This window comes from Alligator mississippiensis, chromosome 1, assembly GCF_030867095.1.
Source record: "Alligator mississippiensis isolate rAllMis1 chromosome 1, rAllMis1, whole genome shotgun sequence".
Lineage (NCBI taxonomy): Eukaryota > Metazoa > Chordata > Crocodylia > Alligatoridae > Alligator > Alligator mississippiensis.
Genome location: NC_081824.1, coordinates 436,967,912 through 436,989,438, shown reverse-complemented (window position 1 = coordinate 436,989,438; position 21,527 = coordinate 436,967,912). Strand labels below are relative to the sequence as shown.

The window sequence follows — 21,527 nt, the reverse complement described above, 5'->3', positions numbered from 1 at the left end:
GACCCATATCAGTGCCTTCAGCACCTCTTGACCCACAACAGAGATGCCAGACTCCCCAGGCACCCAGGGGGATGGTAGGATGAGGTTGCTTTGACTACTGGGGGCACCCAAACATTCAAGTTTTAGTGGGAGACAAGAGGAATGTGAAAAACCCCCAAATGCTGATTGATATGGGAGCCTCAATCAGTATTTTGCAACAGTGATGGGTTCCAGGTGGGGTTTTAATGGACCTCAGTCATTTGCAGCTACAGTCCTATACTGGAGAGTTAGAGAACTCACCAGTAACCCAACCTATTGTGACTCAAATAGGAAGTTTCAAGAAAAATATGGAATACAGAAGGATAAGCCAGGAGGAGACAGTGAAAATGGAATTTCAGGAATGACTGCTTTGCAGCAGGGAGGAATACTGCTGGATTTAGCTAACGGGTGTCTGTGGAAACAGCCAGTAGAGGAAGAGTGTGCTGATTTCTGCAGTGCATTGGTATGCAGCTATCAAGGCTCCTGCTGTAATCAGGATGAGTGGATGCAGGCATTTCCTAAGGCTTGGGCAAAGGATAAGTTAGAATGTGGCAAGATACAGGCTTGTGTCTTCATTAAGGGGCCAGACCCTCCACCACAAAGGCAATATAAATATCCATCAGAGGCTAAAATAAATAGTTTGTTGAGTCAGGAAGTAATAGTACAGATGCCTAGTGTTTGTAATTTCCCGATTTGGCCTGTTGTGCAAGCAGATGGGAAAACCTGGAGACTAACAATAGACTTCAGAGCTTTGAGTGCAATGTGACTCCTGTCACAGCTCTTGTTGTGGCAAAATACCCTGAAATTCTAGCAGCCATAGCAGGAGGGGCAAAATAGTTTTCTGTACTGCACTTGGCTAATGCATTTTTTGCCATTCTTAGCAAAAGCCCCAGACTTACGAGCCAGACACTGCTCTCCAAGATGCTGGGCTGCACTCCTGGCCATGTGCATGCTGTGGATGCACACATGCCTGCATCATTTATCAGCAACATTATCAGCCGTATCAGTCAAAAAAAGCCAATTGCCAATAACGTCAATTTGCATAGATGCCAGGGTAGGAAGGGACCTTAACGGATCAAGTCCGACCCTCTGTCCGGGTAGGAAAGAGTGCTGGGGTCAGATAACCCCAACCAGATAACTATCCAGCCTTCTCTTAAAGACTCCCCAAGGTAGGGGAAAGCACCACCTCCCTTGGAAGCCCATTCCAAATTTTGGCCACCCTCACCATGAAGAAGTTTTTCATGATGTCTAGCCTAAATCTGCTCTGTCAGTCTGTGACCATTGTTCCTTGTTACCCCTGGTGAACAGAGCATGTCTGATTCCTTTCTGCCCCACTAATGAATTTGTAGGCTACAAGATCACCTCTCAGCCTTCTCTTGCGGAGGCTGAAGAGGTCCAGGTGCCAATATGATATGGATCGATGTATTGGTGCACCTCTAATGAACTGGTTAAAGACAGACCATGAAATTCTGTTTTCACAACATCATTCAAAGGAAGAGGCAATGATACAATGTGAAATTAAAAAACAAAACAATAAAAGGATACTTTTACAATAAGTTTAATTAGTCCATGGGACCCCTTGTCACAGGAGGTTGAAGCCAAGAACCTCCCTAAGATTAAATACCAGATCAGATATTGATATCTAGAGTTCTCACACTTGACCACTAACAAATTTTGGAAGGAATATTAAACCTTGGATTTCAGGGCTTAAGCCAATCTTTATAGCTATTAACAATTAAGTGGAGACCTCTCTTGAGGTCATCTCTCTTTCTGTTTACCATGGGGTCCTTATACCTACTTTTGAAGCATCTGGTACTGACTACTGTCAAAAATGAGATGCTGGATTAACTGAACTTGGATTTGAACTAGTGTGGCAATTACATTCTAAGGGACTGCATGCTAGAGACTAGTACTAATAGTGTACTTACCTTTTGCGTCTTGCTGGAGACAGTATGCTTGAGTGAAGCTTTCTTTCTTGAGGTCCAGGAACTTGAATATGTATGGAATCTCCTGCTTTAAAAGAAAAATATGGAAGATGCAAGCCCCTTTTCTAATCAAGTTTCTTAGAGTAGTAGAGACATCATCCTGTCAGGGTCTAGAATTCAATTCCCACCCCTCTTGAGTACAGCTTAAACATAATTTATCTCCTTAAAAACAACTTTTGAGATCATAAGATGTGAAAAAGATACAAACTGATGCATGTATGAACTACCAACATCACATGTACTAGGGCCACTGGAAAAAAAAAAATCTTCCTCCTTTGCGCATTTCTTTTAATGCATGAATTAGTTCTGACATCTATAAGAATGTACAAAATCATGAATAATTTTTCAAAAGAAACCATAGTTTGTATATGAGGATTAATAAGCATTTTTAAATAATTCCATCTATATGTATAAACTGAATGAATGAATAAAGTAGCAAGTATAACTTACTGCTGATTTTGTTTTCTTGTGTCTGAGATGCAAACAATCTTGTCTGTGTTACATTTTGATTTATTATTGGTCTGTGGATAACATGGGTATTTGCCACGGTTGAAGAATTATGATGTCCTGACTGAGGAACTACAGACAATAATCCTAAAACAGGAGTAGCTCCTTGCTGAAGCATTTTCTGCCTCTTCATGTCTACAATTCCACTTCTTGTACGGCCTAAGGAAATCAAAAACAAAATTAAAAGATACAACAGTCAACCTTACAATGATGCTGATTTTCTAGCAGCAGTTTTCACTGGCCTGAGACATAACAGAAGGAATCCCAACTGAAACAAGACTGTTTTAGCACATGAAGTAATTTATAAATTTAGCAGAGGAACAAGTAGTTGGGGCTAAGGGTATGTGGTAGCTTTTCATAGTGTCTGTCTATACAAGCCAAAACAGTATAGTCCACTACTGTGAAGACAAATTAGTATAACTAGCTCATATCAGTGTAGCTCATTTTTGCTAATATAAGGGAACTACGCTAACTTAAGACACCTTCTCAACATAATGCATCTACATTAGGAGTTGTATCAATGTTCCTATTTTGTTAAAAAAAAAACAAAACTCCAAATTAAAATAGTTACCGTATTTATCCACATCTAAGATGACCCTAAATTTAAGATGACCCCACAATAATTAGATTATATTAATGGAAAATGTATACATTTATTATAATTTGCCATGTATATAATTAATTATTGGAGGATCTTCTTAAATTCCACCCCGCCCCCTACAGGCAATTGGGGGGGGAGGGGGGAACAGTGACGGGGTAGGCAATGGTGGGGCATTGAGAAGGCAGTAAGGGGGCAGGTGGTGGAGAAAGCAGTGGGGGGAGGTATACATTTTGTGTGCCTATCCTCTACCTCGGGCCTCTACCCTCTTCATCCCCTTCTCCCTCTCCTCATTGCTTCTGTGCCCTACAGCCTCAGATTCCTACCCACTTTCCTCTTGTCTCTACCCCCCACCTCCCACTCTACTTCCCACTTACTTTTGCTATGGTGCTTGCAGGCTCCATCCACTGGAGCACTATGAATGTATCAGGCCAGGCCCCGAAGCAGCGGCACAGAGCTGGCACTGCTGCTACAGGGCCAGGTTGATGCCATGCTCCGTGTTCAGGCTCCAACGAGGATGGAACCTGCTGCCGCTGGAGCAAAGGTAAGTGGGGCTGTGGCAGGTGAGGAGGGGTTGGGAGAAGCAGCACCGGGGGGTGGGGAGGGAGTAGGTGCAGCAGGGGCCCAAGGCTGCAGGAGAATCACAGCAAGGGGTGCAGAGGCAGAGGGGGTGGGGCAGATAGGAGCTGTGGCTCTGGCCCTGACCCAGGGTTCAAGCTGGAGCTGCAATATCTGACTGCCCCTGCTGCCTGATACTCAATTCTAAGATGAGGGTCTGCCCCCCCCCGCCATGTTAAACGGAGGAAAAATATTTTAATCAAGTAAATACAGGAAATCAAGTGAGTACAAAAACTGTATATAAAATAAACACAACAAACTTAAGTCAGATGGGAGTTCCAGTTCACTAAACACAACTGTGTCTGATTTAGGCTTGAGAGATTCAAGAGGCAACACCATCCTGTGTTAGCCAGTCTTTTCTCAGACATGGTATTGACTAAAGACTTTTAAGGCAATAATTTTATTTTCTTCTGCGTGTACAATCTTTGTGCAACTTTTCCCTTTTAGCAAATAATTTCAGATCTTCCAAGTAAAAGAAAGAACTCTAAACAATATGATTTTTTTTATATTCTGCATTTTTGTTTCCAGCAAGCAACAGGGGCACTGCACTTGACCTGTTTTCAGTTCCCCTTTGAACTACCACTTAATTTAACTGCTTGATGGAGCAGAAAATGAAAAGTGAACATACTAAAATCTATTTTTGAGAGTGTGTACAAACTATTAAAGCTACGTGATCTGTGTCCTTTCACTGAGTGGCAAGTCTCACAATCTGAACTTAACACTAATTGATTTTAAGACTGAGATAGATACCTACTCCTTTGATGAGCAGAAAATCCTGCAGAATTCTGCATGCTCCTATAAAATAAAATAAAGCAGTCAAAATTTAGGAACATACCATAGTTGAAACACCCAAAGCATAAGAATATCTATTGCTGTACATTTCAACTGCTAGTCATGTGCTGCCTTATAGACGCTGCGTGGCTTATTAAAATAATAAACACAGAAAAAGTTCTTCAAAAAATATTAGCACCTTCCAACTAACTAGTATAGCTAGGACTTGAACAATTTTCAGATTCCCATTCACCCACCGGCTTATTGTTTAATACAGACTTCTTTCATCATTTCACTCAGAAAATAAATGCAAAAACTAACCTCATTGCACTTTGTTAGAGCCCACCCATTTAAAAAGTTTGAATGTAAAGGAAAGGGAGTGCTAGTCAGGATAGTCTGACTTAGTTCTCTATTCTTAATTGTAAAACTATGCTACCTGATCTGAGAAAGAGTATAGTCTAATTTCTTCCACAAAGATGACATCATTGCTGGAACTTCAATTGTTGTCTCTGGTAAAAAAAATAAATAAATAAATAAAAGCAAAACAAAACATTTTTAGAGAGCTAACATGGGTAGCTTAAGAGAAAGTTGGAAAGCCAATGTCATAATTAAAATATTAAACTAACAGATAACATTTCTATTTTGAAAAAGAGATTTAGGCACCCAGGGGCATAATCTCACTCAAAGAAAATAGCTTACATAAATGCTTAAATTCTAAGTCACCTATGAAAATGAGATTCAGTTTTTTCAAGATTCAAACATATCAACTCCAAGATGAGATATCCCCCTTATATAACATGACGAAAAAGTCCCTCCCTCATCTTTTAATTGAGTATGAGGTGGCAAAAGCAGGCAGCTGCTATGACTGGCCTTGATCTGGGGTTCAGGCCAGAGCTGCAGTTGCAGCCTGCCCCTCCCACTGCCACTGCTCCCCACTGCCTCTGTCTCCCTCCCTATAGCCTTAGCTCCCCCCCCCCCTTACCTCCCTAGTCTCTGCCTGCCCCGTAGCCCCCTGGACCCTTACCCTTGTTCCAGCTTGGCCCCAGCATGGGGTATAGGGCAAGGTTAAGTGGCAGCGGGATGAGCAGAGGCTGCACAGGAGGTGGGGCAGGCAGGGGAGCAGAGGCTGCAGGGGGGAAGGGAGAGATGGACAGGGGCAAGTAGTGGCAGGGGGACAGGTGGAAAGAGTAAGGTTTGTGTGGGGGACAAGGGTCAAGCTGCTTGACCCCCCACACCGCCTGTCCTCCTACCATCTGCCTCCTGCCACTGCTGCAGCAGTGAGGGGGATGAATTTAAGACAACCCTCCAATAATCACATTCTAGCCATGGAAAACTGCAACTAATTTACAAATTGTCCATTTCTATAATCTAATTATCAGGGGGTTGTCTTAAATTCAGGGTTGTCCTGGTTTTGGATAAACAGAATAATTAAAAAATCTGCCTTCAAATTGCTCATTTTAAGGAACAATGAAAACAACTTATATTTTTGAAGTCTATAAATTTAAAATACAATGGAAAAAAAGATTTCCAAGCAGCTAAGACTACAAAAATGTAAAAATAAAAATTGCAAAATTATATTCTTGTACATCTTGGAATCTTGCTGGAGATCCCAAGTATCTGAAGTTCCCATTAATGGCACTCAGTCGACATCACAAACATTTCAACAGCTCCCAGGATCAAACTCATAGATGCTGCCTTTTTATTTCAGGCTGAATTATAGCACCATTTTTATACCCACTAGCCAGAAAATCACTTTATTAACTCAGGTAAGCTCAGTAACATTCAGCTCATGTCACCTTCCCCAGATTTATACAGATACCGCCTCCCTTTATAACATTCCGCAAATACATACTGTTGTTATTCGATTCAGATAAGGTATTTTTCCCCATTCATCATGAGGAAAAAACAAAGCCTCGTCTTAGACTCAAGTATCACATCTGGGAGCTGGGAGAAATGGTTGTGCAGGCAGCCCAGCTGAGACAAGACACAGATTCCTGCTTCCAGCTCTGCTCCCTGTCTGACCCCCTCAACTTCCCCTCCCTTTCTGGCAAGGAAGAAGGAATCTGTATGCTGTCTTTGAGGTCTCCAGCCAGCCAGGCTTCCCTGCACAGTGGGTCCCCATAGTCCGCAGCTGGAATGGTGGACTCTTCAGTTGTGGCAGGCAGGCATGTGTCCCAGATTTGCTTCTGCCACAGGCTATAGAAAGCAAGAGTGCTGGAAGCCTGGCTCTGCACCGTGCAGATTTCTTCTTCCCTGCCCTGGCTCCTCTTCTCCTGCCTCCCCTGATGGCCAAAAGCTGGCTAACCCTCTACCTGCTCCTGCATCCTCATACTCAACCTTGTCCTAGCCCTTGTTTTCCCCACCACTTACCCTCACCTCTGTTTTCCCCACAGCATGCCTCCTTGATGCTGTTTTACTGCCACAGCAGCAGGAGTGAAAAATTTAAGATGACCCTGCAAAAATTAGATTCTAGACGTTCTAGACACAATTACAACAAATTATCTAGAATCTAATTATTGGGAGTTGTCTTAAATTCAAACTCGTCTTGGATTTGGATAAATACAGTATATTTTACAATTATATTTCTTAAGCATAACTAAAACTAAATTTACAGACATACCTAAGCATGACACCTCTTAACATTTCTCAAAAACTCCAGATTTCTCAAAAACACCAGAAGGACCATCTATCAACAGCAAACAAAACTAGACCAAATACAGGGCCTCGGCTGCTTATGAAACAGTAACATAGTCCCACCTTTATCTTTGCTATTAACACAAAATATTAGTTTGGATTTTTTTTTTTTTAAACTCAAGGAAACATAGAAGGGGAAGCTATATTTCACACACCAGAAATTCCTTCCCTTGTTATTCTTTATATATCAATAGTATAGCTAATTATTTGAATCATGGTGGGATTTTCAAGATTTTAAACTAAACTGGGACTGTGCAAAGTATAAACACAGAAAGAGAGATCATCTTCCTTAGAGCTCACAATTTAAAGAGATACCAGGAAAGAAGTGCTATTCAAGAGATGGCTGATGCTGCATACTTACCTTTTGTTTTCATGGCTACATACTCATTAAGAATGGTTGTCAAGTTTTTTCCAAACAAAGACTGAAAAAACAAAAAAAGATCAGTGTTAGAATCTTTGGTAGTAAACTACCTGTCACAATTCTGTTACACTACTCTAACACAGGGGTATAAAAAATGTTTGAATTAGTTGGCCAGATCTTCTTTGCAGGGCTTCTTGCAGACCCACCTATGGATCTGGCCTTCAGGGCTTCTCATGGCGGCTGCCAGAGCTACTGTATAAACAAATAAAGGGTTAATGCTGCTGTAGCTGGCTACCCTGCTGCTGACTTGCATGCTGAGCAGGAATCGAAAACTTGAAATTCTATGATTAGAAGGGAATGGCACTAACCCCCGAGTGTTAACCATGATGGTACAGCAGCTCTGGGAAGCAAGACAAAAAGCCTTGCTGTTGAATTTGGTTGGTGAAGTCTAGCTACAATGGACAAAACAAGACAAAAGGAAGCACAATGTATTGCTAAGCAAACAAATTTCAGGAGGCCTGGTGACTGAAGTGGAATTTTTAATAATTACATCATATGCATGAAAATTTTACCTTTCTCATTATACCATGCTTTAGATGACAAAGGGTTAGTTTGAGCTACTTGTCATATTTGACACTGAAACTTACCTACAGTCCTGTATGCTTTTAAAAAACACTTTACTGAATTACAAAGAATGTGAGTCACACTGAGATTTGATCTTCTGGTATGTTCTGATATTATTTATACTTTGAAACAGGGAAAAATAATAATGCAAATAATAAAAGTAATTTGCTTTTAATAGGGGTTTCCAAACTTTAATAACTCAGTCTTCTACTCTTCCTTACATTCTTGCAGACTACAGCTGAATTCAGATCTTAAGTTTAGGGGGCCACAGACAGCTCAACTTAATAACTGATTAAATATCTGTAAACAGATAAAATTTTAAGCTTTATTTTTTAATTGGTGGGTCAGAACAATATCAGAAGTACAAGATTTCCATCAACCTAGAATAGGGGTTGGCAACTTTTAAGAACAGCAGGCAACTGGTTGATTTGTATGCTGCGGCAGTCTACCAATCCCCTCTGCAGGACCCACTTCTGCAGTGCCCCAGCCCTTTCTGCTCTGTACTAGGGACTTTCCTATTTCTTCAGTTTTCACTTACACTTGCCACCAAGGGATGCTGATTTCCATTGCTAGTAGTGATAGAAAGCATGAAATTTGGCAGCAAGAGTAAGCAGAAGCTGCAGTAGCGAGGTGACAGAGCAGGGGCAGGTATCTGGTGGATGTTGTGGAAGGGATCAGTGGCATGTGGAAGAGGAATGCATGGTGCAGGGCAGAGAAGCTGCCCTATGTTGCTGATCCAAGCTAGAATATTGTGGAGAAGGGCCCAGCATTTATAGTTAGCAATGGCATATTAGAAAGATAAAATGCAAGTTGGAAGAAAGTGAATATATGACTACCGAAATCAATATCTATGTACAGCAACATCCAAAGCTCTAGCTGGAATCAAACCTCAATTCACTTTCATGACAAAGAGAGGTCACTAAAGTCAGAGAGCAAACACACTGTTTATGTATGGAAACGTGTTATTGATAGAATAATGTTTCGTAGTTGGTAGGGTCAGAAGGGACCTGAGCAGATCATGAAGTCCAACACCCTGCCATGGGCAAGAAAGAATGCTGGGGTCAAATGACCCCAGCTAGGTGTCTATCCAGCCTCCTTTTGAAAACCCCCAGTGTAGGAGCGAGCATGACTTCCCTTGGAAGTTGGTTCTAGATCCTAGCTGCCCTGACTGTGAAGTACCCCCTGATATCTAGCCTCAAAATATATTTTGTAATTCAACACAGTAACTCTTAGAAAGAGTAGATGTTGAAGAATGAGGAGCATAAGACAACAAGCTTCTTTCTCACCCACTAAATCCAGTTCCCTTCACTCACAGGCAACCGTGTCATACAGTTCTACAAAAGTGTTCTACAGAAACTATCTGCTGTGCACTACCCTACACTTTTCACAAAACAGCCTGTCATAACCCACAGAAGGCTTCAGCTCTTTAGAGTAAAACAAGACACACATCCTATAATGTACTACAGGAAGAGAATAAAAAGAGAATGCTCTATCAGTGCCTTGGGCCCATACATTTGTAGGGAATTTGTCAGGCAAATTATGCCTAGAGGATACTAGAGGCAGACCATGCCCCACAATACAAAGGAAAGCCATCCCTCCCAAGGCTTTTCCAACCTGACTTCTGGTGGGAAATCCTTTTTAACCCCAAACCTGTTGATCCATTTAACTTAAGAGAATTGGTAAGATGCATCAGCTTGGCATCTTGTAAGTTTTTAATATCACTAGGGGCACAACCCAAAGCATTTCCTACCTTTAGCCATAGCCAACATCCAACTGAAAAGGAGAAATACTATTCTTTTTTTCTTGCACACCACACCCCCCTCCCCTCCCCCCATCCCAAACAAGATATGGACCTGGTTTTGGGAAGGCAAAATGCAGAAAAGGTGCTTTAGAGTTATGGCCATATAGAGCAGGGGCAGAGCCTAACTGTCAGCTCATTCACCCTCCCTTTCCTACTCAAGGAAAAGCTACAGTTCTAACCCTTGCACAGCTGAATTGTAAGCAGTTCTTATAATTGTAAACAGAAACCGCTGAAGTCTAGACTGCATGGGCAGACCCTGAATTTTGACAAGCTAAAAAGAGTCTGTAGGGCTGTGAAATAGAAGAGACCTATCAGACAGCAAAATTGTGGAAGAAAGGATAATTCAAAAAGTGGAATATCAAGACCACTAAAAGGGGAAGGGGTTTTGAGTGACGATTAACAGGAATCAGGTAGATTATAATGAGCCACAAAGTCAATAGTCTCATTTCTATTTAGCACTGTCTGATTCATGATACATGATTCATCTTAGCCACATTTCAGGCCACTGCAAGTCATGAGATTGGGGTTGGCAAAATGGTGGATCCAGCTGGCGGCTGGACTATATTTCCCAGTAGCCCATGCCCACGTGGCTGGGGCCGGCTTCCAAGAAAACCCCAACAGCAGGCACGCTGTGATAGCATGAGGCTGGAGTTTCAATGGAGATGGGCCCCAACAGTGCTGGCAGGGCGCACGGAAGGGTGCAGAGCTGCTCCAGAGCCCAGCTGCAATCTTACAGTGCTGACAGCATGGTCCAGAGCTGGGGCAGAGCAACAAGCCGCTGCCTACATGGTCCTGCCCAGGGCATGCAGGCTGCAGATTGCGGCTCTGCCTTGGTTCTGAACCATGCTGTCACCGCTGCAAGATCCCAGCTGGGCTCCAGAGCAGCTCTGTGCCCTACCACATGCCCTGCCAGCAGGGGCTTTGGGGGGCTAGAGCTACTCAAAAATTCCCCATAGCCACCCCTCCCAGCAGTACCGCTGCCGCTGCTGTTATCCATCCTGCACAGGCAGTGGCAACTGAGTCTGCCCTGCTCCTACCCAGAGCACAGTCCCCTCTCAGCCACCCCACCAGGAAGAAGCTGGCACCACTGTTGCCTGCCAGTGCTGCTGGGGCAGGTCTCCATGGATACCTCGGCCCCATGCTATCACAGCACAGCTGCTGCTGAGATCTTAATGGAAACCGGCCCCCATCACATGGGCTGGGGCTGCAGGGAATTGGAGTCCACTGCCAGCTGGATGGCCCAGACTGGACTTTGCCTGCCCCTGCATTAAATGAACATGTACCTGGCAACAACCCTTTTGCAGTCTGAAAGCAAGTATAGATGCCTTCATTGAAGTCACAAACCGCTTTGTTTCACACCTCTGCACATAATGGCACAAACAGGATTAGCCTGAAAATGCATCCTTGTTGGACATTATCTATCATGTGGAAGGGGTTCCAAAAGGACACCAGTGACCTTCCTTTATACCACACATGCCATCAGAGAGTTGTCAAGACTGAAAGAAACATTCTTGGACAGCCACATCTCTCTACAGGGCTGCAAAGTCCAGGTCAGTTTGCAGTGCCAAAGAAATGTTAAACCAATAAAAGCTATGCTGAGATCAAAATTTGCTCTGTGCTTCTAAACACACTGGGCAGGTCTACATGAGGCAGTACGGTACAGTAGCAGCAATGAGCTACTGTGCCGTAGTGTCACAAGGCACGAACTGTGATGGCAAAGCTACTGTACACTAGCTTGTTACTTCTGTGCAGTAGTATCTAAAAATAACCATGTGGCGACGGGACTGCGCAATAACGCTGATCACTGCACAGTCATTTAGTACTTGGTTAAGCAAGTACTAAATGACTGAGCAGTAACAACTGCGCAGTTGGCTACTCATGTAGATGTGGCCACTGAGAATCAAGAGTTGTCACCCATTCTATAGTTTGCCTAGAACCCCCATGGGATTCCCAAAGCTTTCTTCCTACAAGGTGCAAGTCAGTTGAGGAGAGTCCATACAAGCAGATACATCATTCTGTAATTACAGCAAACAGATTTCTTCCCCTTGCCCATATTCATTTCAAGTGCATCTTCTAAATTTTGAGACAAGCCTCCTATCCCAAATTCAACAGAAAAATCGGTTATGTTCTCAATCAAGAGCTTGCAGCAGGGATGTCATCTTGATCAGGTATCTAACCAGGTACAAGTGATTTAACTGTCTGAATAACTATAGTACTTAACTCCTGGAAATATGTATCAAAGGCAATATTCCTTGCTTACAATAACAAAACATGTAACTGTACATTATGAATACCGCTCACTTATTTTATTCTTAGATTTGTAAAACTGTCAGTGTCTGGGTCAATGTCCAATGTTTGTTATATTAAGAATGTAGGAAAAAACAGCTGTTCATATACAACCCCTTATGCAGGGTACCAAAAAAAAGTTACTCGGTCGTACTGTTTAAATGTCTTGAACACTGCAGATGTTACAACCATTCTGAAAGCATAGAAGTCTGTGCAAACTTAAATAAATTATTTTAGAAGTACATATTTTGGAATGTACTAGGGTTCAACTCTATCTCACGTGCTTCAAATATAAACTTACCAATAAACAAGCTGGAACAGACCCATCCTCTGTACAGTGCTCTGCATATTCTTTTAAATCTGAGCTTTCCAATATAAACTCACGACAGGTAGCTGAAAGTTTTTCTTGTTGTAAATATCCTGCAGTAAATAAGACAAAGGTATGTGATTTGATTCACTTTTTTACAAGGTACACTTGATAGGTGTCAATGCACTGATACAATTATGTAGCATAATACAGTAAGCTTACTGTGCAATCATCTAAGCACTCAAGTGACAAATACTCAAGAAAACACGAGTTGTGTTATGTTTTGAAAGAATAGCTACCTTTCTACACATCTCTCCAGTAGATAATGTCACACAGCTTTACTGACACCATGCTACATGTACATAAATAACTCTTCAGCTAAGAAATGATTGTTAAATGAAACCATTTGTGTGCACAGTACCCTACAGGCAAAAAATAGAGGTCTTGCCTCAAGTGACTAAGTCAAATGTGAGCTGAATATTCCAGTTTTAAAATAAAAATGGTACTCTGCAGTAAACTTTAAAAGACATTGCCATACAATAAGCAAGTGTTTTTGTGCACGTTTTGAAGTTCCAAACCCGGAAAACAAATGCAATATAAAAATATTTTACATGATTTCTTTCTCCCAAAAGATGACATTATAGATATTTATAGACATGGGAAAAGCAACACATGTCCATGCTATAACTTTGCTTTTAGTTGGTGAATCAGCTATACTTTAGGTACTCCTACAACTCGGGCTCTCTCACCAGCCTTAATATGATATATACAGAAAAACTCCTTCCACCTTCCAAAAAGTCTCAAACCAATGATATTTTAATATTTTATATTAACATTCAAGTAACTCAGGTACCAAACAGAAAGGAAAAAAACTATCTGAATGAATGATTCTAGACCACTGAGCCATAAAAGTTAGTATGGCATGTTGTTTATTTTATGCTGAAGATGGTTGGCCCCTGGTGATTTGGCCACTCTGGCTTTAAATGTCTCTTATGGGATTCAACTACCAAACATGTTAACTCCAAATTATCACGTAGAAAATAGTATTCTTTGAACTGACAAAGAGATAGGACCAAAAACTTTTTCCACCGTGTCCACAATAGTGTTCAGTATCTGATGCACAATGAAAGCTAAAAAAAACCCCAAAAAACTCTATTAACTGTTCAATGCTGTGCATTACAGAAGTTTAAGTTACACATGTCCCAAAAGTGATTAACTGGTATGTAACATATTACAATCATTTTTTAAGTTTTGCAAATGTGTTCTGTGGGTCAAAGGAAGTAGAACCATATCTTACATCTCTGACTTACAACAGTTAAGGATATATATGCTATGCACATAGACAAATTACAAAATCAAGCACCAAGAAGTTAGGAAATGCCAAAGCTAATGTTGCCTGTAAAATATGACTTTGATCCCTCGTGTGCATGCATTATGCATTCCTATTTCATTCCATGATCAGAAAATATTTTTCTATAGACCCCTGTATTTCACACAGAATGACCAACACTCTGCGTTTGCAGCTATTCTGTGTTTTTGTTTCCTTATCGTGCAATGCCCTGTGCCTTACTTACTGAATCCAAAAGCAGTCGTAAGGGGCAATAATTTATTTGCAATAGTGCTGGGGTGATTTTGTAGCTGTGATGGCCCAGGAAAAATGTGAGAAGCAAAGATTTTTGTGGGTGGTATCTTTTATTGGACCAACTGTATAGTTGGAAGGGATATGGAGGAGATTTAGGAACCGCAGCACCCTTTGTTGTCAGGTCTTCCTCAGCTACCACCCACAAAAATCCTAATTTTCTTGCAGAATTTTCTCCAGTGCTTTTGCTGTTTCATTTTAGTTTTTCTACAAATATTAATAAGTTTATTTTCACAGCATCACAGGGTAGCAGCCAGGTAGCAATGAGATGCTAAATGAGCAGAGATTCTTGAGATCAGATTAATAGTTTGTAAGTTTTATTTTTTAATATAACCAAAGCAATAGATTTCCCCACCTAACTCAGCTCTCTGAAACAGCTCCAGCATTTCAAACAGGACTTTAGAAATGATCCAGCTGGAGGCAAATGCACCTTTCGGAAAAACTGAGCCTATTTGGCCAAGCCATGAGCAACAGAAGATAAGATCTAGTACAACTTTAATTAAGTCTCATTACACGCACTGCTTACAATGCCTCCATAGGTTTGAAGCCTATGACTTTTCAATTCCTGGCCTCTCATTCTTGTATTGAAAAAGTTAAAGGGCTCTGTCAGAAATGCAGCAATCCCCCAAAATAACCGTTTTAAAGTGACCGCCTTCTACTGTTATGCTAACCCACAAGCGGGCATCCAGGCTATAGCCATATTGGTATAGAGGAAAAAGCAATCAGAGCTCATGGTAGAGGTGATATCTTTTAGTCCAACAAGATTTTTGCAAAACCTGACACACGAAAGTTATCAAATTTTAGCCGATTTTGAAATTAAATCTTCATATTTTCCCCAAAGAGGAAGCAACTGTGACCACCTGAAACACTGCTCTTGCTTTTGCTCAAGCTAATTTGCATCATCACAGAGCCTCACAAAAGAGGGCAGAGACTCTTAGCCAGCTAAGACCTGCCTGCCCAGAGGAGTTTTTCATCTATGGACTCCTCTGTGATCTGTGAAATCCTATGAAATACGAACTTTCATTCCTATCCAAAAGAACTTTTACAATCTTTTCTCCAATGCCTGATGAAAGGTGTTTGTGCCCAAAAGCTTGCAATGAAAGAATTTTTTTTTTGCAAAATTCTTGTTGGTCTAATAAAAGGTATCACCTCTACCACAAGCCCTGAACCTCACAATCATGTTTTTCGAAGGTGCAGGCTCCCAGCCCGTGGTAGGAGGAGGCTCTCTCAAGCTGGTCTTCCAGTTCACAGGAAAACGCACAATTGGCCTGGCAGCCAGAGCAATGCTGGGGGGGGGGGGAGAGAAGAGCAGATTTCTTGGGGGAGGGACGATCATTCATTGGACCAACTGCAAGGTGGAGACAGAGCCAGAAAGGCTGTGGGGGTCGGCAGCCTCAATCATGTCACTTGCCGCTCGAGGAAGCGGCTTTGCCCTGTGCTTGGCCGGCTCTGTCCCAGCGGCGCAGCCAGAGTGCTGCACCCCTCCCCCCCGCGTCGCCTCCTGGCGGCCCGCGCACCAGCGGCTCGTTTCCTTCGCCCCCTTTATTCTCCTCAGACTCCAGGAGACAACGCGGGCGGGTCCCGACGCCGCACAGCCCCCCGGGCAGCGCCGGGTTCCCCACAGGGCCAAAGCACCGCGAGGCCTCAGGGAGCCGGGGCGGGGCGGGTCTCTGGGTTGAGGCCAGGCCGCGGAGGCAGACACAGGCCGCGCTGAGGGAGTCTCGCCGCACTCACCCAGCACCAGGCGGGCCACGTCGGACGGCAGCAGCATGGCCCCAGCGGGCGGCGGCACTCGCAGCTCGGCCGCCCCGCGCACCACACGCAGAGCGCGGAAACGCCACCCGCGCAACCCGCCCCGCCCCTTCCGCCGGAAGCCGCAGTTGCACAACCGCTTCCGGCACTACCCCTCCCTCCCTGCTGGCGCTGGTGCTGCGAGGCAGGCGTAGTGCGCATGCGGGTGGGGCTGCCGCGGTAACGGCCCGCGGCGGCGCGTGGCAGCGGTGGGGCCGGACTAAGGCTGCGCTCGTACGGCCGGGCCGCTCATCAGTGCGGGGAGGCCTCCGCGCTCCCCACGGCTGCACGGCGCCGCGGCTTGACGGCTTGAGCGGGTGCGAGGCCGGGGAGGGTTTGATGAGCTGGTTTGGCGGGTGCGTTAGCGGTTCTTTCTGGCAGCGGCTCGGACTTCGTGTAAGTCGAGCCAGGGAGGCCGCCTGTGGCACGTGCGTGCGGCCCTGGCGGAGCGGGCACAGGGCTCAGGCAGCGCAGGAGGAGGCAGGGTAGGGAGCAGAAAGCAGAGCAGAAGATGGGGCGGGGGCACGCAGGGAAGGAGGCAGAAAGCAGAGCAGCAGGTCGGGTGGGGAGCAAAGAGCAGAAAGAGCAGCCAGCTAATTCTCCGGGGAGGGTGTTGTGCTGAGGGGAGGGTGTGGTGTTCGTTTGTCACTTCTGCCAGAAATCTCGCCCCCCCTCCCCCCCCATGAAGGGCATTGACAGGTAAATTCTGCCAGTTAAAGAGGTGTTTCTAAATTTGGCTTCTTGACAACAGTGTTTTTAAGCTGGACACAAATATTTACATGATTTTGAAAACTTTCCAATAATAATCATTGTTTTCGGCTTTCTCCAGAACCTTGAACAAAAATGGACAAGGGGCAGATGTGAAACCGGACTAGTTCTTTTTTAGGCTAGGGACAGACATTACACTTAAACTGGTTTAAGTGATCAGAAACTGGTTTAAACCTATAACAGAACAGACGTTCAGGGCACATAAACCAGTTTGAGAAAAACCTGGTTGAGTGTAGTATCAGACTTAACTGATTTGGCTCAAACCAGTTTGTCTGTCTGTTTAATCTCAAAGGTTTACAAAAAAATAACTATCAGCACAAAATGAGGGAAAACGCAGATTTTACATCATTATTTTATTTATCTTTTTGCTCAATGGTCTGAGGTGATACATGTGACAACAAATGTGCTTATGCTTACAATCTGTTACTTAAGTTGGCCAGGAGGATAAATGATCTGGGAGCACGAATGACGTTCTGGTTGATCCTCTCTTTGTAAGGCAAGCAGGGGCCATCATGCCCTGGAAGTGCATGTGGCTGGGACCGGGGTGTTGATGTGAAGCCTTTGGATTCTTTGACAGCAGGCAGATGTTCTGGGAGAGGGCCTGCTATCAAGAGATGGGATCCACCTGACCAGAACTGGAAAGAGCATCTTTGGACATGGTCTGGCCAATCTAGTAAGGAGGGCTTTAAGCTAGGTTCAGCGGGGATGGTGAACAAAAAAGCCACATAGTGCAGAGGGGAAGACACTAGTGAGTCACAGGACAGCAACAAGTGGTGCAGAAGGGAAGTGAATAGGTCAGAATACAAAATACATTTGATGTGTGGATGCAAATGCAAAAAGTATAGGGAAGAAACAAGAAGAGCTGGAGACTGCAGCCTGTGAAAAGAACTATGACCTGATTGGTATCACAGAGCCCTGGCAGGACACCTCTTATTACTGGGATGTCAACACTGAGGGGGTTACCCTTTGTTTTGAAATGATGGGGTTGGGGAAAAAAGGTAGTGGTATTGCCTTCTATGTCAAAAACATACGCTTGTTGCTGGACTCAGTAGGAAGAAGATAGCGGAGCAGAATGGATTTGCGTGAAGAGGAAAGGTGAAAGATGCAGCACTGATATAATGGTGTGGATCTATTGTAGGCCACAAAATCAGGAAGAGAAGGTGTCTCCAAAAGCTATGGGATAGGAAACTTAATTTTTCGACATCTGCTGAAAGAACAATACAGCCAAACACAAAATGTCGAGCCAATTCCTAACTTGTGTGGAAGACAACTTTCTGTTCCAGAAAGTAGAGGATACAACTAGGGGCTCATCTGTCTTGGATCTTGTCTTGACCAACGGGAAATAACAGGTGGAGGATGTGAAAGGTGATGGGCAACTTGGGAGGAAGTGATCACAATCTGATATAATTCTAGGTCCTGAGATGAGGAAAGCATGGCATCAGCAAAAGTAGGATGCTAGATTTCAAACAGGTGTATTTCACCCAGCTCGGGGAGCAAATAGGCATGGTTCCTTGGAAAGATAGCCTGAAGAAGAAAGGCACCCAGGAGGGCTGAGAGCTTCTAAAGTGCACAGCATTGGAAACCCCCAAAAAACTGTTCTGACATGATGAAAGCGCAAGAAAAATGACAAGAGACCAATGTGACAGCACAAGGAGATTCTAGGATGCATCCAGTGCAAAAGGAAAGCGTACAGGCTATGGAAAACTAGACAGGTCACCTAAAAAGCTTACTGGGAAGTAGTAAGAACCTACAGGGACAGAATCAGGTAGGCAAAGATAAAGCATGAGCTGCACCTGGTGAGGGAGATGAAAAACAACAAAAAGGTTCTATAAGTATTTGGGCTATAAAAGAAAGATCAAGAAAGCTGTAGGCCTACTGTTAAGTAACAGGGAGGGGGGCACTCTAATCAGAAGATGTAAAGAAGGTGGAGCTACTCAATGCTTCTTTGCTTTAGATGTCATAAAAACATTTAAGCTGGAGCCAGACACCTAATAAAGAGTATTGGGTCTGAATGAATTCAACTCTGTAGAGTCTGATAAACATCATCCCAGGGTATGAAAGGAATTGACAGAGGAGATTTTGGTCCCCTTAGCAATAATATTTATAAAGTTAGGGGTGGTGGGCGAGGTAACAGAGGACCGGAAAAAAGACAAAAAAGAGGGCCTGAGAAACTACAGTGTACTTAGTCTCGCCTCAATACCTGGGAAGTTACTGGAACATATCCTAAGGAAGTCCACTGGCAGGCGTCTAGAGGAGAAAAGGTTGATCACAAGCAGTCAGCGTGGATTTACTTGATCTCTTCCTTTGACAGTGTAACTCTGTGGGTGGATGACGGGAATGCTGTTGATATAGTGAACTTCAGCAGTGCTTTTGACCAGGTCCTGTATGACCTTCTCATAAACAAATTGGAGAAATCTGGCCTGGACAAAACTACTGTAAGGTGGATAGGCAACTGGCTCAATAACCACAAGCAAAGGGTAATTATAAATGGATCCATGTCAAAATGGCAGGAGGTTTCGAGTGGAGTCCCATGGGGGTCTGTCCTGGGGTCAGTGCTGTTCAACCTGTTTAATAATAATTTGGATGTTGGCGTAGGAAGTTTCTTCAGCTAGTTTGTAGTTAAACATGAAACTGGGAAGGATTGCAAACATGTTGGAGGATGGGATTGTAATTCAGAAGGATCTTGACAGATTGGAAAGCTGGCCTGAAGCTAACGGGATGATGTTCAGTGCTGACAAATGCAAGGTGCTATACCTTGGGAAGAACGATCAAAAATACAAAATGGGTGACTCCTGGCTATATGGCAGCTCTATGGAAAAGAACCTGGGACCCTGGGAAGTCCTGTTACCTAGATTACAGGTAACCTTGTGGGTAGGCTACTGATGAAAAAGGCAGACACAGGTCTATAGCCCAACCTTTTATTTGCTTGCACCTTAAAACATGAAAACAAACATTTATCCCAGAGTCTGTCTGGCTACTTGCAACAGCACAACATAGATTTCTCACCTATATTGGCTGGGAAGACTTGAGGTAGAAGGAGGGCAGCCCACAGATTAGCAGCAGGTCTAGAATTTACTGAATTTTCCAAATTTACCTCCATCCTATGCCCAGTATTTATAGATGGCTGGTTTTAATATTCTAATAAATGATCTCTGATTGGTTTTATTTACATTTCTTTGTTTTAGAGGTGCCATATATTGGTGCCATTTTGGATTGGCACCAATTAAAAGGAAAATTAACGTTATCAGCTATCTTTTTGTGGGGGGCAGGTGTAGCCTATAATGTGCCTTCTGGACGAGTCTCTGGATGCCGTGTGCATACGTGCAGCCACGGCATGTACATGGCCAGGAATGCAGCTGGGTGTTATGGAGAGCAGCGCTTTGCAGGTAAGTCTGTTGAGGGCCAGAGGTGTGGGGGAGGGAAGGGGTGGTTGGGGGAAGATTGAGGCCATCACAGTGAGGGAGGGACTGGGGCAGGGGCTGAGGGTGCTGCCCAGCCAGGGCAGTGAATGAGACCTAGGGCAGGGAGCGGGACAGAGCCACAGGCGGCTTGCCTAGGGGGCACGGGGCAAGATGGAGGGGGGGTGGTTCCCCACCGCTTTGTGCACCTCCAGGAGAAGCATGGGGGGCATGTGTCCCCCCAGATTTGTGCATGAGGCAAGGGCAAGGGCAAACTCTGGGTTTTCCACTCTGCTGCCTTTTCCCTGGGAGATGCACGCTGGCTGCGCACTCCCTGCCCATCTGGCAGCAGTAGCAGCAGCAAGTTGTGCCTTCTACTGCTGGGCTGGCAAGGGATGTACAGCTACTGCACAGCTCCCAGGGCAAAGGCAGCAGGGCGAAAGCTCCAGGGCCGCAGTGGGCAGCCCACATCTGCCCTTACCGCACTCAGCTCTGGTTAGAAGCATCCCAATGCTTAAAAATGGTGATGGCAGCACTTGAACTAAAGCTCATTTGACGAGCTTTAGTTCAAGCGCCCCCACCACCATTTTTAAGCGCTGGAACACTGATCCCCTGGACAAGCCATCCGTGGCTCTGTCCTGCTCCCTGCGCCAGCCATGGAGTCCCATTCACTGCCCTGGCTGGGCAGCATCCCCAGCCCCTGCCCCACTCCCTCCTTCACTGTGGAGACCTTGATCTGCCCCTCTGCCCCCATGCCCCTTCCCTCCCCTCCGCCCTTTTCCCTCCACAGACGTACCTGCAGAGTGCTGCTCTCCACGCTACCTGGCTGCATTCCTATAAATCGGTTATCAGATTGGTATCGGCCAGTATGCCTGGTGAATAATTGGCTATTGGTATCAACCCCGAAAATCTTTATCAGTGTACCCCTACTTTGTTTCACAAACTTTTAGAACTGGACTGAACCAAATCTTTTGTGGACTTGGAAGGTGTCAGTTAGTTGGGATTTATATCTCTGGGCTTCTTATCTCTTTGCCTTCCCCATTGTGGAATCCTGTTCTTATTTCTTCTTTACCTTTATGGTCTTCTCTGACAAGGCTGTTTTTGTGTTTTACACATTATCTAAGCATTTTAACAAAAATATATCTATTATAGCAAAATAACATCTAATACATTTGGTTACAGCAATCACTGCTACTACTATTTTAAGATAAAGCTATGATGTAGTGTATATGTGCTATTTAATGTATGCTATTCCCTTACCTCCTTTCAGGCTTTATGCTTTGTTTAATTATGTTTGATGGTTTTCTTTACTTCCTGACCAAGTTAGTTGTCACATCTACAAAGGTTCACACTGCAGTCAC

The 21,527-nt window shown here is 44.0% G+C and overlaps 2 protein-coding genes across 7 annotated transcripts in view; one reads left to right on the top strand and one right to left on the bottom strand.

Annotated features, from left to right (window-relative positions):
- Window positions 1–16,062, bottom strand: part of LOC102568925 (protein NPAT) — a 48,393-nt gene extending 32,331 nt beyond the window's left edge. For 2 of the 3 annotated variants that reach the window (XM_059720871.1, XM_006262469.4), the window contains exons 1-7: window positions 15,944–16,062; window positions 12,565–12,683; window positions 7,553–7,613; window positions 4,934–5,006; window positions 4,481–4,521; window positions 2,454–2,669; window positions 1,947–2,031 (exon numbers count right to left, since the gene is read on the bottom strand). In XM_059720871.1, the coding sequence (XP_059576854.1) occupies window positions 1,947–2,031; window positions 2,454–2,669; window positions 4,481–4,521; window positions 4,934–5,006; window positions 7,553–7,613; window positions 12,565–12,683; window positions 15,944–15,980 (632 nt within the window). In that variant the 5' untranslated portion in view covers window positions 15,981–16,062. The remainder of the gene's footprint in view (window positions 1–1,946; window positions 2,032–2,453; window positions 2,670–4,480; window positions 4,522–4,933; window positions 5,007–7,552; window positions 7,614–12,564; window positions 12,684–15,943) is intronic. The other variant, XM_059720877.1, reaches the window with a different exon arrangement.
- A 102-nt stretch (window positions 16,063–16,164) lies between these two features.
- ATM (ATM serine/threonine kinase) overlaps window positions 16,165–21,527 on the top strand; it is a 105,988-nt gene continuing 100,625 nt past the window's right edge. Inside the window, exon 1 of one of the 4 annotated variants that reach the window (XM_019481998.2) lies at window positions 16,165–16,317. The gene's annotated coding sequence lies outside the window, so the exon portion shown is untranslated. Of the gene's footprint in view, window positions 16,397–21,527 lie in introns of all 4 variants that reach the window. The other 3 variants (XM_019481999.2, XM_019482002.2, XM_019482001.2) reach the window with 3 other exon arrangements.